Here is an 18,996-nt window from a genome sequence, read left to right on the forward strand (position 1 = left end):
TGCATCGATGCAGGGGGATGCCTTGAAGCCAAGGGTGATTGTAATGCTGAATTCTGAGCAGTGTTAGATGGCGATTTACCTTTAAAAGGGCCATATTTCCATCGTAATCCAACATCAATCGTCCTCCAATCAAAAAACACATGGCAAAATTGAAATCAGCATATACGGTTTGCCCAGAACCACTTTCTTCGTCCTCATCAGCAGCAGATTCACGCGGAAACACTCAGAAACTTCGGCTATCACAGGTGCCACATTCTTCCAATTAGAATTACGTACGCAATTATTTGTATGGGCTCCCTATGGGGATTTTTATTTCTCAAACTTTGATTTGCTGTATTTCAATAAATACCGCATAGATTTTAATCCAGTAAAGTGCAATACAAAGTACGAAGCATTGGCTACTGTTTACTGGAACGGCAGCTTGTGAAACGTTTATTGAAGGTGTATAATTTAAGTAGCAAAAATATGTGTGAAAAATTGGTAGGTTGGAAATCGCTACCTGTAGGCGTGACAACAAATCGATCTTGATTTACGTGAATAATCGGTCATAACTCCTGAACCATTCATCGGATTTGTACCAAATTTGATGCTAGGATTCGCCTTTGGACTCCCTTTCTGTGTGCCAAATTTCAAGGCGATCGGAGTACGCGTTTGCGTGTTATAGCAATTTTTGCAAGTGTGCGAAAAGACGAAGAAGAAGAAGAAAAAAAACGAAACTTTGGCAGCTCGTATCTCGGAAATGGCTGGAGCGATTTCCTTCAAATTTGGAATGTAGACTCCCTTGGCTGGCGGGCAACTGTGTAGCAAATTTGGTTCCAGTCAGATAAGTGATCACCGAGATACAGAGGTGTGAAAATGATGTTTTCGTTCTTCCTGTCAATATACTCACGGGTGTGGCGCGCCGGCTTCTTGGGCCGCACGACACACTACCGTGTGTCTTGATATATCCAGTGGTGGCACACGTATTGGCTTGGGTGATTGATCGCTCTGTGCAGACTATCGGCCTGATACAGATGTGAATTATTACATATTTGGGCATTCAGGCTTTTGCCTGATACGTATTCCCAAGGCTGCAACATATCAGGCAAAGCCCTCATTCCCGTGTTACATGCAGTTATTACTAAAATGCTTACAATATGCCAAACTTACTTAGTGGTTGGTTTATTTAATTAAGCATGTAAATCAAATTATCAAATTTCCAGCAATTTTCTTTGTTGCTTCATACGTATGTGACTTGACTGTGCAAAAACCTGTATCACAACTGAAACTGAGCTGCATCTATTAACTACTTGTATCTACAGTGTTGTTTCTCCATCCTTACTCTGGCTTCTTTTCTATTATACAAGCCTCTGGAAACTGGTAATTACAGTATCTCATGACTTGGCATAGCTGTTGACTAATTCACTCAAATAGCAGAGGCACAAAACTATCTGTGATCATACAGCATCACACCTGTGAGTCTTGTGGGGCTATATGCTGGCCTGTGGCTTCCCATTGCTATCTCCATTCATGATATTGATTCCCTATTGTCATCATTGTAATCATCATCATAAATATTATACCAACAAAAATTGGGATATAACAAGCTCAAAATTGTGTTGAACATGATTTTAGCATAAAAAATGTGGGGTTTACTTTGTTAAACATTGAGTAATTGCAACTTATTACCGTATGTTTGCATGAAAAATTGAGATACTCTAATAGAACAATCACTGCATATTAACAAGTTACAATTAAGCACTATTGTGCAGGGAAATTGAATAAATATATGTATGTACTATCTCCAGATCCGTAGTGCCATGATTGAAGGTGACAACATGTGAATCGGCTGTCCTGTTTTCTATAGCAGATTATCACCTTGATTAGCACACAACTAAGCAACAAACCAGGTATAAAAATGCAATTTGTACATAATCAACAATAGCTTTGCCTCCAATTTGCACTAAACAAGTAGCAGCAAACTTAGTCTTCGTAACAACTAGTGCATAAACGAATGTCGATTTTATGCTTCGAAGGTTTGAATACAACATTCGAAGGTTTGATGGTGCAGCTACATATTATGTAGGTGGCATAATTTTGAGTGTATTGTAGGTTTAGTTTTGGCGCTCTTTGGCAAATGGAATTTCTCACATTGACACTATTATTCGTCTGTTTAACAAGATATAGCAGCTGGAGAAAACACAAAGCTGCTGCTAAAAGACCCTACAGTAGTACACAACTCTGGAATACTCTTCCTCTGCAGCTTGTCCCAACTGCACTTAGCGATTAGCAGTGGGCGTGACCACCTGTGGTGCAAGCTAATTAACTTGTCCAGCTGGAGAACACACAAAACAATATATAGCTGTTGCTAAAAGACCTTACAGTAGTACACAACTCAATATTCTTCCTCTACGGCTTGTCCCAACTGCATTTCACAATTAGTGGTGGGCGTGGCCACTCGTGATGCGAGCTGTTAACTTGTCAGACACCAAGTACAACCACCTTCCATTAGTTTCTAGTGTCTCAAGTGTAACTGCCCGCGGCTAAATTATTCATGGTGTGATGAGCAGTTGGATCTTAAGGTCTTTTGCTTGCTAATATGACCAGGTTTCGCATGCACAAAATTAGAACTTCGCTTATGTCATTCGAATGATGCATCCTTCAAACCATTGAACGAATGCAGCACATTCATTTGTGCACTAGTGACAACACCTCGGACAACATGTGGACCTTAGTCCCGTGGTTTCTGACCATGTGATCTGTAAAGGTTCCAAGCACTAAATTTGAGAGATGCACAAGAAGCCAGGTCCAATAGTAAAATCTGGACTAGATAATTAGATCTTATGGAAATCTTGAAATCTCAAAGATTTCAAAACCTCGTCCCTGATTTTTGTCAAGTTTGTCGATACCTCATCTGAATCAGTGGAGTATTGCTATATGTAATACACCACTATGCATGGTTGAAAAGAATTTATCGAAATCACTTTGTACATCAATAATTCATAAAGAAGCAAGTAAGGCCAAGACAAACAGCAAATATGTAATATGTACTGCCATCACTTTTAAATAAAGCACTTGCGGAACAATCCACTCATTTTGTTTGTTAAACTCATCAAGAGAAATCTTGTTTTAACCTATGAAATGAAGTATGCAGCAGTTAAAGTGGTAACAATAAATTCGCACAGCTACACAAGATAACTACAGTAACCCTCAGTGCCCAAGGGTTAAATATTCTAATAGAGTAGTCATGCATTGCTAACTTGGAAGGTCCGTATTTTGTCATGAAACACTAGTGTAAGTAAATGCAAGTAAAGTAGCCATGAACAATTAAATATGTGATTATTGGTATCGATAAATCACTGCTGGGTATCAGTATCGGATCAGTAGTATATTAATGGAACACTATACTTTGACATTTTGTATGTATGTACAATTCTCTGTGTAGTGTATACCTTGTGTGCATAATACAAGCCAGTGACAAGCTCATGCATAAGCTTTAAACTGTTCTTTCTACCAACATTAAAAATGAAAACCAGTCTGAGCGGTTCAGCAATGCATAATAACCATTATGAATACATTACTTTTTGTGGTCTGTTCACATTCAACTGACCCCCTGATTTCCTAGAGAAGCATAGGCCAGCTGCCAAAGTGTTTAGTAGAACTTGTAAAACTCCAAAACTATCTATTAAAAAGTGCTTAATCAGTGAAGCTTACCATACATATTCAGCAGGGAAAAGTTCAGATGCACAGGAATGCTTTGTAAATAAAAAGCATGGTTGTCCTATTTAAAAACCATCAGGATAGAACACATTTCACCACTTCATCCTTCCTTTTTATTATGTATCATCCATGATGGCAGGTACCACATCTTCTGGTTTAGTGGTTGGCATGTCCATGAATCCTTGTCTGTTTTCTACCGTTTCCTTTAAGTTTACTATCTGAATCACTGTTTAAATCCATGACTGTAAGAGCACCAAGGAAGTAGCATCCAGCAGTACTCTCTATGTGGTTAAGCTGCAGCCCACCAAAACCTGACACATGACAAGTCACTTTTGGCAGAAATTTTCTGTAAAGTCTTTTCACCGTGTGCTTCATGAAGCAGCTCACAAAGTCGGGTGCACAATACGTGCCTTGATATAGTTTACATATATACATACATACATACATACATACATACATACATACATACATACATACATACATGCATGCATGCATACATACATACATACATACATACATACATACATACATACATACATACATACATACATACATACATACATACATACATACATACATACATACGTACGTACTTTATGATAGAACACACTTTGTAATGTTTGCAACCTTCTTACTTCACAGGTAATGATCGCCCTAAACTAAAGCATCTTCACAGATACAAAAAGCAAATTTCAAATAATTGGTATAACTTAGGAATTGAGTTATTAGATGATTCGTATGAGGAACTGAACACTGTGCAACAAAATTATCCCAATAATATTGATATGTGTTACTCAAGGATGCTCCAGTTATGGCTACGAAAATCTAAAAAAGCCAATTGGAATCAATTCGTCAAAGCTCTTAAAAGGATTGGAATGGGTGATTTAGCTTGCAGGATTAAATTACAGTTAAACAAAGGTATGTATGTACAAAGGTGTTGTTTTTTTTAATGGCTGATGTAACATATAATGTCCAAAGTGGTAAAGCGAAAATGGCTGTAACATGTAATGTATTAGTACAATGATATGCCATTGCTGTTGTTGCTCTCACTGTTTAATCTATGCCAAAACAGCAAAGTTGTAAAAAGATGGTATGGCTACTCAAAATTCAGGGTTAAAAAGGTTGTGAAAATTGAGAAGGTGGCAGCCAAGAAATGGCTGCATATTAGTGTCAATCAATTTTAATAATGATGTTGTCATTATTAAAACTGATTTGCGTTACCATAATTGCAACCATTTCTTGGCCACTACCTGTATGATTCTCCTGTTCATAGGGAATAAGAAAAATTTTGTTTTGTGTTCATACAACATACAGTACTGAGTTACGTGTGCTTATTCACAATGCAAAAGCAATAAAGTTTATCGTCGTCATTTCATTGTTGGAATGGCCTTGTTCTTGTCCACACAGATATGTACAGGAAAAATACTATACTGTACCTTGATAGATGTGCCAGTTCATGGTGAATAAACTGAACCCTAACCCTGTCCTCATAGCTTGTTTCAGTAGTGAGTTATGATCAATTATATAAGTGCCTGTGATTTATTTTCCATATTGTTGTACAAATCGAGTTTATTTTTGTTCCAACTATCTACTGCTATTAACTCCAAAACTATTCATCACAAAAGACTTACACTTTGGATGTCCACTCCTTTGTTACTATAGAATCAACTCCCACAATGGGTTAAATAAAGTTTAAGTTATTAAACACAGTTAATGTTGTGAAGCGTAGGCTGCACAAGTACCTAAAATATTAGCATACAACAGTGGGCTCTAATAAGAACAACGCATGTGCAACACAGTGAGCAGAACACGTTGGCAGTAATTCATACCTGTTGTAACAAATCTTGCCAGTTACAGTGGCTTTAAATCTTCAAGATGAATACTCGTAGTTCTCGCCGGCTGAGGATCGTCGTCCTTGAGAAGGTCGACTACTGAATTGAGCAAGCGAAGAGTTTTGTCACGCCGGAGGAAGGGCCGCCTCAAGGAACAAGTATTCCGGACAGGACGACGATGCGACAAGATGCGATATCACAATGCTAGTAGCCGCCTTCAGGGTTGTTTCTACAAGTTGCTTACCTTGGCCCATGCACGGTGTCACTGTTGCCTGGGACAGCTCCGACGCCGCTGGACTCAATACCAACAGTAACTACAGCTCCACCTCATACCATAGCCAGTTCGTCGGACGCCACCTAATCAACAAAAATGCAGGGAGATCGCGTGGTGGGCATCAATCAGAATCTTTGGGAGCAAACACCCCGACTATCGCGAAACGGCCTCAGACAAGATGCTGCATTTGGTAAGCAACAGTACAGCACCAATTGGTGTACTAGTATAAGCTTACACACTGTCCCCACACACACTGTATATATATGCATGCAATGAGTAGGGATGTACCGGTACATCGTATCAGTGGCCAATATGGTAATTTTGTCTTTTGCCAATATCGGTTGGTCTCAATATAGCCGGCAAAATTGATATAATATACCGAAATAGTCTTTGCCATAGTAAAGCCGCATTATACCCTCTGTTATACAGCAAACAAAGCTGGGGAAACAGTAGTTTTATCCTTGAAAAGAAGTGCTACACTATGAGAAGCCATAGAAATGCATGCATAGCAAACATTCAATGTTATAACCATACAAAAATGATCATAGTGGAGAGCTATAAAAAAGCAACCATGGGATGAATAAACTAGAAACACAGCTTGAAACAACCAGCCATCTCTACAAGCCATTAAAAATACGGAGTGATTTGGACTTATCTTGGTGGGAGCACGCACTAAATAATAATAATAAAAATTAAAAATTGTGGGTGCCTCACGGTCTGGGCTGTTAATTGAGGCCACACCACCACAGGAAATCAACCATTGGCAGTGATTGTTAGGACTTGGAACTGCTTACTAAGTATATCTTATGGCAAGTTAAAGTTTCCCAGTTTCCTCTAATCTAAATGTATAGCTACACTTTATTATATTGGGTCGGTATCGGTGTTCTGACTCAGTATATCGCTTTATATAGGATCAGTTCAGAAATTTCTCTATTGGTACACCTCCAGTAAAATGTGAAATAATAAGAGTTGCTTTGTAAAAAACAACAACACAAACACATGGTTATCATAAATTGTATGTTGAAAAGCAGCCAAGTACATGTTAGAACTTTGCATAGTAGTTTCACGGTGTTGTGCCAGCTTCTTGCACACCATACCCTTGAGTCTTAAACTAGTCCAAAGAAAAGTCCATTTTATTGTCATTAAAGGAAACTCAACCTATACATCTTCAACAGGAATTGTTTCAAAACACAGTGCTTGCTCTAATGTGTACACGATACAGTGTCTTCGTTATATATCTGTAGTTCTATGGTTAGGATGTGCTCCACAACTTTGCCAGGCAATTGGCATGGGGCACACCATTGTGTTGTTAGTTGCATGTTAGTTTGCTTGTACGTTATGTCTTCCTAATGTTTATGTTGTCACACTTACTTGATATGTATGTCGCCACCATTGCTTGTTTGTATACCAATGTATGTCACTGTCACTGCTTGTTTTGTATGTCACTGTTGCTCGGCTTGCACATCATCATCATCATCTTCTGTATGCTGCAAGCATAGCTTATCTTGCATATTACTAGATGTTGCCACCATCATCATTTCTGCACATTGCATGGTCTAAATAAATAAATAAATAAATAAATAACCTTGATGCTTGGGGGGGTAGATCACGATATACATAATACATATCATGACCTACCTATGGCCTCTATTGTAAAGAGTTTAGGACAGAGACGCTTCTCTGCTCTAAACTCTTTCATTACCCAAGCATCAATAAACCAAAAGTACTTCCTATTTTGGCCCCGCTGGAATTACATAACCTTGCCTAGGCCATATACCATGGCAGATGAGGCCCCTAGTACTTACCAAACCCCCTCCTCAATCAATGGATTGCTGGAGGTAAAGAATGAAGATCCAAGGAACAGAGCACGTAAATAGGTGAGTGGTAGCATAACTAAACATTAAATAAAGTTTAAGTTATTAAACACAGTTAATGTTGTGAAGCGTAGGCTGCGCAAGTACCCAAAATATTAGCATGCAACAGTGGGCTCTAATAAGAACAATGCATGCGCAACACAGTGAGCAGAACACGTTGGCAGTAATTCATACCTGTTGTAACAAATCTTCTCACCCTGTCCCTACCCACTGAACAGTTCACAAACTTCACTACACACCTATGTTAATTGGCATGGTATGCTGGCAGTTAGCAATTCTAGTCAGTATCCCATTGTCAATAGTGGTACTTACGTACATATGTAGTGTAAGCAGTGGAGCAAGCTAAGTAGACACATAATGTTGTTGTTGTACTCTAAACATTTACACGAAAGACTGTACTATCATATGCATTTTTGTTGCGAATTCTTCAGCTGTAGGTCTCACTGGATTCCTTCACTGTGCCAGCCTGGATTCCTTCACCATGCCTGCCGCTACCACAAGTAGAGATTGCTATTGAGGGATGCTCGCAGTTCAAATCTTTGTCAGGAGAGATGCTTTTTTATCCTGCCTGCAGTCACAGACAAGCCCCTCCAGTTCAGAGTGCCATCAGGAAATTGGGTTGCTAACAGTTGCTTGCCTCTCCCATCCAGATCAGTATCAGGAGACGCTCTCCCAACCAGATCACTAGCTGAAGATGCTCTTCCATCCAGATCATTATTAGGAGATGCTCTCCCATTCAAACTGCCAACTAGAGATGCTCTCCCAACCAGATTGCTAGCCAGAGACGCTCTCCCATCCAGATCACTACCAGGAGACGCTCTCCCAACCAGATCACTAGCTGAAGATGCTCTCCCATCCAGATCAGTATTAGGAGAAGCTCTCCCATTCAAATTGCTAACTAGAAATGCACTCCCAACCAGATTGCTAGCTGGGGACGCTTTCCCATCCAGATCAGTATTAGGAGACACTCTCCCGTACACAAGAAGACACTCTCTGTCATGAGCACTATCAAACATTACCCAGCTATAGAGTACCAACCAGCTAACCACCATAGAGGGACCTCAGTGCTACTATCACGTGTTGATGCTATTTCACACAGTGCTACTCTCAACAGTGGATATTGACAACTCTGAAAACAACGGTCACATCCTGACCATTGTATCTCCTGTGCACAGGTGTTGATGCTGTCATCACAATCTGGCACCTACACACAGGTGTTGATGCTGTCATCACAATCTGACACCTGCACACAGGTGTTGATGCTGTCATCACAATCTGGCACCTGCGCACAGGTGTTGATGCTGTCATCACAATCTGGCACCTGCGCACAGGTGTTGATGCTGTCACAATCTGGCTAAAGCCACGTGACACAAATTAGTGGTGACCCGCAGGTCAACACATCACCTATTGCTGCTATAAGCAGTTTGTCCATTCTCCTTAGAGGAGTCTGAGACAGTCAGGGGGCTTCACTTAGGATATCTGCCTTATCCACTAGGTTCTCCCGTTGGCCTCTATTGTAAAGAGTTTAGGACAGAGACGCTTCTGCTCTAAATTCTTTCATTACCCGAGCATCGATAAACCAAAAGTACTTCCTAATTTGGCCCCGCTGGAATTACATAACCTTGTCTAGGCCATATACCATGGCAGATGAGGCCCCCTGGCACTTACCAAACCTCCTCCTCAATCAATGGATTGCTGGAGGTGAAGAATGAAGATCTGAGGAACAGAGCACGTAAATAGGTGATTGGTAGCATAACTAAACATTAAAATGGAATTAAAGGAATGTGCAAAACCTGCCAGTTTTTGCTCACTGGTCACATATATTTATGTGGCAGTAGGGTTACCGCTTATGGGAATATGAAATTTGGTGTGTATACATAGGCTAGCCATTGTAGAAGTACCTTTTGATGGTTGAAAAAACAATAAAAGTTAGCTACAGAGTTACAATGCAAAAATCAAACAACTGTAAATTGCAGGACCGAGATACTCTATAATAAAACAGTTACTGCGGGGGTTAAAATTATTTGGGGAAAAAACATACAGAGTTTGAACCAGGGACCTCTGTACTGAATAATTAAATCCTTAACCACCAAGCAATTGCTATCACAGCTGTTCACCTCACTTTCAACAAAAATCTACACAATAGTAAAAGTCTAAATTTCATTAGATCTACCAATGGAAAAAAATTCTAGAACATTCATTGTCCTATTAGAATTCTTCCAAAAAATGTGTGCTCTATTGGAGTATTACAATAATATTACCAAAAAGTCAAATACAACAATACAACTTTTGTCGTCAATGATCATCATTGTGTCTGTAGATAACAAGAAATGTGGTTAAGGACTAACCCCAAAACAGCCTATGGTTGGTATTGGGGCCATATAGAGTACAAAAAAGAAATGAAATCCACACAATGCAAAAACAGCCAAGCTGTGAAAAATGTGTGGCCTTTAATAGCCTGGGTGAAAAAGTTGTGAAATCAAAAGTGACAGCCAAAAATGGCTGCAATAATGTTGATGCCAGTCATTTTTAATGATCTATTCTTTGAAAATAATTGGCATAAAAATCTTCTTGGCTGCTACCTTTGATTTCATATCTTTTTCACTCTGAACTGCACCCTATGGCTGTTTTGGTATAGATATAATTTCTATTTGTAATTGTGTATCTAAACCAAAACAGCCAAGCTGTAAAAAAAGAGTGCGGCCCCAAAAGGGCCAGGGTGAAAAAAGATGTGAAATCCAAGGTGGCAGCCAAAAAACGGCTGTGATGGTAGGTAAATGGCAAAAATTTTAATTACGACAATTCAGGTGAAGTTGCGTTGCCTCCTCCACTAGGATTCAGTTGAAATTCAAATTCACTTGAATTAAAATTTTTGCCACTAACCTACCATCACAGCCATTTCTTGGCTGCCACCTTGGATTTCACTTCTTTTTCACCCTGGCCTTTTAGGGAGCCGCACTCTTTTTTACAGCTTGGCTGTTTTGGTTTAGATATCACTTCTTTTTGTATTGCAAGCCACAAAGCCAGCCATAAACTGGATTTGGTGCTTCCTTTTAACTTGTTTATATTTTTTTCTTCACTGGAACAAAAGAAGTAATTGTGTGTATAGCTTTTTGTCTGATTAAATATTTGTATATTTAATGATTCTCACATACTGTAGTTAATAACGTGACTTCTTACATAACTGAACTGTAGCTGAAACTTTCATTGCTTGTAGCTGAACTCTTTTCAGAGTGACTTGTTTCTAGCTGCACTCTCTACATGGTGATTTGTTTCCAGCACATAAATAGTATTGTTTCTACAGGGTGATTTGTTTGTAGCTGATTCTCTATAGGGTACTAGTTGATATCTCTACAGGGTGACTTGTTTCCAGCTGATCTTTCTACAGGGTGATTTATTTGTAGCTGATCTCTCTACAGGGTAACTTGTTTCTAGCTGAACTATCTACTGGGTGACTTGTTCCTAACTTATCTCTCTACACAGTGATTTGTTTCCTGCACATATTTCTACGGGTGATTTGTTTGCAGCTAATCTCTATAGGGTAACTTGTATCTAGCTGATATCTCTACAGGGTGACTTGTTTCTAACTGATCTCTCTACAGTGTGATTTGTTTGTAGCTGATCTCTATATGAGTTAATTGTTTCTAGCTGATCTCTCTTCAGGGTGACTGCTCTATTAGAATATCTCGATCTTACACTTGCTACACCAAGTTGAATTTCGTGTTATAACTCTGTGGCTTTTAGTCTGATTCTTCTACACCATTGAAGAGCCTTTCTAAGATGATTACTCCATCTGTACAGTGAATTTCAAAGCATTACTCCAAGCGGTTTATCTGGTAGGTGTGGTAAGTAGTAATTTTTTTATTAGCTAATTTTGTTTGCAAAATTGTTACACATTGTTGGTTTTTTTGTTGTATCTTTATGATGTTTAGTTCAATTTCTTTCAAACAACCAAAGGTTTGAGGTTCAATAGTTATCCTATTCACCCACTAATATTCAGCTTTTTCCCATGAGCGGTTTACCCTGTAGGTGTGACAACATATTGGTGTTATTTTTCGTAAATAATTGCTAGTAACTCCTTCACTGATCATTATACTTTAACCAAACTTGGTACCAAGATGTGCCTTTATACCCTCCTTTTGTATGCCAAAGTTTGAGGCAATCGGATATGGCGTTCGCGTTTTATGGCAGTTTTTGTAAGTACGCAAAAAGAGGAAGAAAAATAAGAAGAAAAAAATGAAGAAACTAAGCCAATTTTTGAAATCGCATATCTCGGGAATACTTAAAGTGATTTCGCTCAAATTTGGTATGTTGAGTACTGACATTAGCAGGCGTGTCCACGGCAAACATTGTCTTGTTTTGTAAAGGCAGCACAGAGCTATGGAGGTGCAAAAATCGCATTTTTTTTTCTTCCTGTCAATATACTCACAGGTGTTGCGTGCTGGCTTCTTGGCTACATGACACACTACCATGTATCTTGATACCAAAGCTATTTTGTAGCTTCTTTTGTACTTATCATTTTCTTTATTTTTACAGCAAAAGTTTTTGGGGTGGATTTTCTTTACAGGAAGAAGATGAAGAATTTGTTAATAGTTTTTGTATGTACATGTATATATGTACATATTTGCAACTCTCTATAGGGTGACTTGTAATATATCTAAACTCTTTACAGGGTGGCTTGTTTGTGGCTGTACTCTCTACATGTTGACTTCATTGTTCATAACTGATCTGTCTACAGGGTGACTTGTTTGTTTGTAGCTTGGCTTACGTACTACATGGTGACTTGATTTTAGCTGATCTCTCTATGACGTGATAGCTGAATTCTGCAGAGTGATTTTTTAGTTGAACTCTCTACAGGGTGACTTGTTGTTAGCTTAGCTCTCTAGATTGACTTGTTGTGTAGGTGAACTCTCTAAAGGGTGACTTGTTTGGAGCTGAACTCTCTACAGGGTCTCTTATTTGTAGCTGAACTCTACACGGTGACTTGTTTATAGCACTCTACAGGGTGACATGTTTGTAGCTGACTCTCCACGTGTTGACTTATAATGTAGTTGTACTCACTTATTTGCTACAGAATGTCCTGTTGCTACTTACTGAACATTCTAATAGGATGACTGCACTATTAGAGTATCTCGATCGAGCACTTGTTACACCTAGTTGATTTTCACAGTATAACCCACTGTATTTTCTTCTAAACCACTAAAAGGTAATTTTAATCCACCTATACACCAATTTGCAGCTCATTCCTATAAGCAGTTTGCTTAGTAAGTGTGGCAACTAAACATTTTATACAGTACTAGGTGATACACGTGCGCATGAACCTCGCATGTAATATAAATATGCATAGATTTAAATATAATGAAATTGTATCCACTTGCAGCATTTCTACAGGTGAATGTGGAATTGTTTATATGATCATGATGTGTGGGAAATATTAAAAATTGTTGAAATTAGTTTGTTTTGTCAGTGAGAACTTTAATGAACTGACCCATGACACTATCCAGTGCCTTGTGAATAGCATCAGTACTCATTTACTAAACTACCAAAACACTTGTTGATTGAATTCATAACCAGCTCATGGGAGCTGGCACAGAACCAGTCATCTAGGAGTGATGTGCAATAATATCGATAGTGTGATAATCGTATCGCAGTGGTTCATTATTGTGATATGATAATAGCGGGGATTACTTGAACAATTAAAGCATTCATTTCTTTATTCAATTATGTATTCTAATTGTTTTCTGAGATTGAACTTTGCTGTATTTTGGCATGACATATATGCATTCGAGTATACAGGATGTCCCTTTACCAGTGTTCATAGAAAATAAGTAAAATTAGTGCTACGTTATGTATCTTATCATTTGGATTTACTATTGTGATAACTATCGTATCGTGATAGAATTATTGGTATAGTTGCAAACTTATTATCACACATCACTATTATCTAGCTATGACTCCATCAATTTTGCTAAAAAAACTTGTTGAGAACGGTGATATCTAATAGTCACCCTTACACAATAGTTAGAAAATTTAGCAGTACAGTAATATAGTTCAAGCAATCGAACAAATAATTTCATGTAATTTATCTCCTAAATACTTATACAGATTATCCATCTGCTCCAGCTGATCATAGCCATCAGAGTAGAAGGAAACGTTTCTCTAGTACAGGTGAGTAGTGAGCACTAAGTATGTATTTGGTAGATACATATTATAAGTACAAATTTACATAATATTATATTATGCAATTGTAGTACATGGTGTTCATTACAACACCCAGCCAGCTGATGATCGGACAGGTTAGTTAATTGTGTTTACATAACATAGTATTGATACTTTAATTCTTAAAGTTTGTTACTATCAAAAGCCCAAAAAATGCTATGCAATAATATGTGAAACAGTTTTATATATCTTTTACTTTACCTAGGTATGTATAAATGCCAAAATAGAGGCTAATTATGCTCTGCACTAATATGTACAAAAAGAGATCATAGAAATAAAAATTAGCAAAACAAGGAAGGTTGTCTACACTTGGTAGACTTTTAACCCCTATTTCATTCTATAACCATGACTGAAGTGGAAAGTAAATGTCCACTACTGTAGCTGCAGGTATAGGCAACCTCTCTTTTTATTACTTTTATTTCTATTTAAACTTAAATTTCCTTGTACTTATTTGTTACCATGATAATGACTGGTGAACCTGTGCATGCCACATCAAAAGAAGAATGGTGCCAAACATGTCATAACATTAATAGTTTTGTATCTGAGTGTATGCCCCAGCTATCGATTACTGAAAAGTGGCCATTACTTTTTGTTTTCAGCTATTATCAGTCCATTACTCAACGTTACAAATGAAAAACAGTATGAGAACCGCCCTTGCAATCAATCCATTTACTACAGGAAATGTAGACAGTATTCATTATAAACATGATAATCAGCACAGGGAACTGTGGCAGATTGATACCTTGTGCTGTCAGTGGAAAAATGGGACATAAAGTAGGCCCATAATATTTACATTTTAAATACTGTGTGTAATGTGCTAAAAAAAACACCTGAAGCAACATGTAGCAGTGCAAGCCTGTAGCCATTGCTTAATAAACTTGATTTACTGCCTCATCAATGGCTGCCAGATGATTAGATACGTAGCTCATCAACTGACTGGTACTCCTGAATTCGTGTGCCTCTCTTCATATGCAGTCACAGTCCATACAGCTGTATTAGTCTATATAAATCATGCTACTCACTGACTTCTGTTCAAAGAACAAACAGCGTGGATTCCACATGCCTTTAGGGATTTGGGATCTCATTACCATTGGCACAAATCTCACTTCAACACTAAGTAGAAAGCCTTTTTCTTCTTGTTTCTTGAAGTCCTCAGCTTGTTGGTTAGCAGTTCCAGATATAAATTCCCACTGGCCCACTGGGTTGTGGGATGTTCACAAAAATCCCATCTTGTTCAGACAGTGACAGGACTGGTTCACACCACAACTGAGCCCATAACCTAACTGAAAAATGCAGATTATCATAGATTTTAAACCACTGAAAATCACCTTGGTACATAGCTATAATTGCAATCAAATTTGCATTAAGACTATGTATTATGTTAATTTGACATCATTTATCTTCTTTAGCATATACAGCACTATTAAAATACAAATGTGTTTATTTGTATAATTAATAATGAATGTATTGTTTTTTAAAGATGTTTTGGTGCTTGCCGAGCAAAGAACAAAAGTGAGAATAATATGCTAACTTGAGCACATACAAACATACCACAACACATTACTGCATGCTTTCCTACACAAACCACCCTTCCACCTCCCCAAGCTCATAACATTATGGTATGCAACCACGACATATTACAGCAACACATCGCTTTGCAGACCAGTTATATAATTGTGACCGGATTTGCGAAAAGGTACCTTTTCCACACATTTGACATACCAACAAACAAAATGATGTAACATTTGACTCCTTGTGCTAATTAACTTGCTCTTAGTATCAAAATGTAGCCAGATACTGTAGCTACATTCAGTGAAAATTTCAAGCAATTATATGCCATGATAAAAAAGTTATGAAGCTTTAAACTTCAAAAAAGGGGTCAAATTTTGTGTGTGAAAAAGGTACCTTTTTGCAAATCCGGTCACATATATACATACAACTCAATTTTATTATCTTGTCATGTCATCATTATAACTGTTTGGCACACACTTCTTTGCACTATATCAATGTAAACAAATGCCCATAACTCACATATCCTTTATTCTACTGCAACAAAATGAAGATATTTTCAAACTCCCATTGAGTAGGCAAATAAAATGATATCCAGGTTTTATCATCAGACTCTTTTTTCACAAAGAACAAACATTAAAAGATTTTTTGATTATGCAAATATTACAATCTAATCCAAAACAGCCAAGCTGTAAAAACAGTGTGCGGCCCTCAGAAAGGCTATGGTGAAAAAAGATGTGAAATCCAAGGTGGCGGCCAAGAAATGGCTGTGATGGTAGGTTAATGGTAAAAATTTTAATAATGACAATTCAGGTAAATTTTGTGAAGCGGCACAAAAATTCACCTGAATTGTCGTTATTAAAATTTTTACCATTAACCTACCATCACAGCCATTTCTTGGCCGCCACCTTGGATTTCACATCTTTTTTCACCATAGCCTTTCTGAGGGCCGCACACTGTTTTTACAGCTTGGCTGTTTTGGATTAGATTTCATTTCTTTTTGTATTTGTATACCCCAAAGCCGGCCTATGGCCAGCTTTGGGACTTTTTTAACCTATGTTTTTTTTCTTTACTACAGGAAGAAGAAAAGATGAAGTAGATGTACTTTAAATATTTTATCAGTAAATGTACAAATTATATATATAATACATATGGGACCGGATTTGCGAAAAGGGGCCTTCCATACACATCCAATTTGCCAACTTTGACAATTGATAACTTCAGAATGGAAAGAGCTATTGCCTTGAAATTTGGGCAGTGGTGATTTCTTTGCAGCTGAACTCTCCACATGATGATTTCTTTGTAGCTGAACTCTCTACAAGATAATTTCTTCTAGCTGATCTCTCTACAGGGAGATTTGTTTGTAGCTGAACTATCTACAAGGTAACTTCTTCTAGCTGATCTCTCTACAGGGTGATTTGTTCGTAGCTGAATTCTGTACAGGTGATTTGTTTGCAGCTGAGCTCTTTACAAAATGGTTTCTTTGTAGCTGAACTCTCTACAAAGTAACTTCTTCTAACTGATCTTTCTACAGCGTGATTTGTTTGTAGCTGAACTATCTACAATGTAATTTCTTCTAGCTGATCTCTCTACAGGGTGATTTGTTTGTAGCTGAATTCTGTACAGGTGATTTGTTTGCAGCTGAGCTCTTTACAGAATGGTTTCTTTGTAGCTGAACTCTCTACAAAGTAACTTCTTCTAACTGATCTTTCTACAGCGTGATTTGTTTGTAGCTGAACTATCTACAATGTAATTTCTTCTAGCTGATCTCTCTACAGGGTGATTTGTTTGTAGCTGAATTCTGTACAGGTGATTTGTTTGCAGCTGAGCTCTTTACAGAATGGTTTCTTTGTAGCTGAACTCTCTACAAAGTAACTTCTTCTAACTGATCTTTCTACAGCGTGATTTGTTTGTAGCTGAACTATCTACAAGGTAATTTCTTCTAGCTGATCTCTCTACAGGGTGATTTGTTTGTAGCTGAATTCTGTACAGGTGATTTGTTTGCAGCTGAGCTCTTTACAGAATGGTTTCTTTGTAGCTGAACTCTCTAAAAGGTAACTTCTTCTAACTGATCTCTCTATACAGGGCAATTTGTTTGTGGCAGAATTTTCTACAGGGTGATTTCTTTGCAGCTGAACTCTCTACATGGTGGTTTCTTTGTAGCTGAACTCTCTACAAGGTAACTTCTTCTAGCTGATCTCTCTACAGGGTGATTTGTTTGTAGCTGAACGATCTACAAGGTAACTTCTTCTAGCTGATCTCTCTACAGGGTGGTTTCTTTGTAGCTGAATTCTGTACAGGTGATTTGTTTGCAGCTGAGCTCTTTACAGAATGGTTTCTTTGTAGCTGAACTCTCTACAAGGTAACTTTTCTAGCTGATGTCTCTACAAGGTGGCTTGTTTGTAGCTGAACTCTCTACATGGTGGTTTCTTTGTAACTGAACTTTCTACAAGGTGACTTCTTCTAGCTGATTTTTCAATAGGGTGATTTGTTTGTAGCTTCACTCTCTACAAGGTAACTTCTTCTAGCTGATCTCTCTACAGGGAGATTTGTTTGTAGCTGAACTCTCTACAGGTGATTTGTTTGAAGCTGAACTTTCTAAATGATAGTTTCTTTGTAGCTGAACTCTCTACAAGTTAACTTCTTCTAGCTGATCTCTCATACAGGGTGATTTGTTTGCAGCTGAGCTCTTTACAGAATGGTTTCTTTGTAACTGAACTTTCTACAAGGTGACTTCTACAAGCTGATTTTTCAATAGGGTGATTTGTTTGTAGCTTCACTCTCTACAAGGTAATTTCTTCTAGCTGATCTCTCTACAGGGTGATTTGTTTGTAGCTGAATTCTGTACAGGTGATTTGTTTGCAGCTGAGCTCTTTACAGAATGGTTTCTTTGTAGCTGAACTCTCTACAAGGTAACTTCTTCTAACTGATCTTTCTACAGGGCAATTTGTTCGTGGCAGAATTTTATACAGGGTGATTTCTTTGCAGCTGAACTCTCTACATGGTGGTTTCTTTGTAGCTGAACTCTCTACAAGGTAACTTCTTCTAGCTGATCTCTATACAGGGTGATTTGTTTGTAGCTGAACTCTCTACAAGTTAACTTCTTCTAGCTGATCTCTCTACATGGTGATTTGTTTGTAGCTGAATTCTATATAGGTGATTTGTTTGCAGCTGAGCTCTTTAAATAATGGTTTCTTTGTAGCTGAACTCTCTCAAGGTAACTTCTTCTAGCTGATGTCTTTACAGGGTCACTAGTTTGTAGCTGAATTCTCTACATGGTGGTTTCTTTGTAACTGAACTCTCTACAAGGTAACTTTTTCTAGCTCATCTTTCTACAGGGTGATTTATTTGTAGCTGAATTCTTTACAGGTGATTTGTTTGCAGCTGAGCTCTTTAAAGAATGGTTTCTTTGTAGCTGAACTATCTACAAGGTAACTTCTTCTAGCTGAAGTCTCTACAAGGTCACTGGTTTGTAGCTGAGCTCTCTACATGGTGGTTTTTTTGTAACTGAACTCTCTACAAGGTGACCTCTTCTAGCTGATCTTTCTACAGGGTGATTTGTTTGAAGCTGAACTCTCTACAAGGTAAC

At 38.0% G+C, this 18,996-nt stretch overlaps 1 protein-coding gene across 3 annotated transcripts in view; it reads left to right on the forward strand.

Moving 5' to 3' along the window:
- LOC136258570 (uncharacterized) overlaps positions 1-18,996 on the forward strand; it is a 54,932-nt gene that overhangs the window by 32,765 nt on the left and 3,171 nt on the right. For all 3 annotated transcript variants that reach the window (XM_066051895.1, XM_066051915.1, XM_066051905.1), the window contains exons 9-12: positions 4,342-4,617; positions 13,785-13,847; positions 13,931-13,975; positions 15,379-15,410. In XM_066051895.1, the coding sequence (XP_065907967.1) occupies positions 4,342-4,617; positions 13,785-13,847; positions 13,931-13,975; positions 15,379-15,410 (416 nt within the window). The remainder of the gene's footprint in view (positions 1-4,341; positions 4,618-13,784; positions 13,848-13,930; positions 13,976-15,378; positions 15,411-18,996) is intronic.

This window comes from Dysidea avara, chromosome 1, assembly GCF_963678975.1.
Source record: "Dysidea avara chromosome 1, odDysAvar1.4, whole genome shotgun sequence".
NCBI lineage: Eukaryota > Metazoa > Porifera > Demospongiae > Dictyoceratida > Dysideidae > Dysidea > Dysidea avara.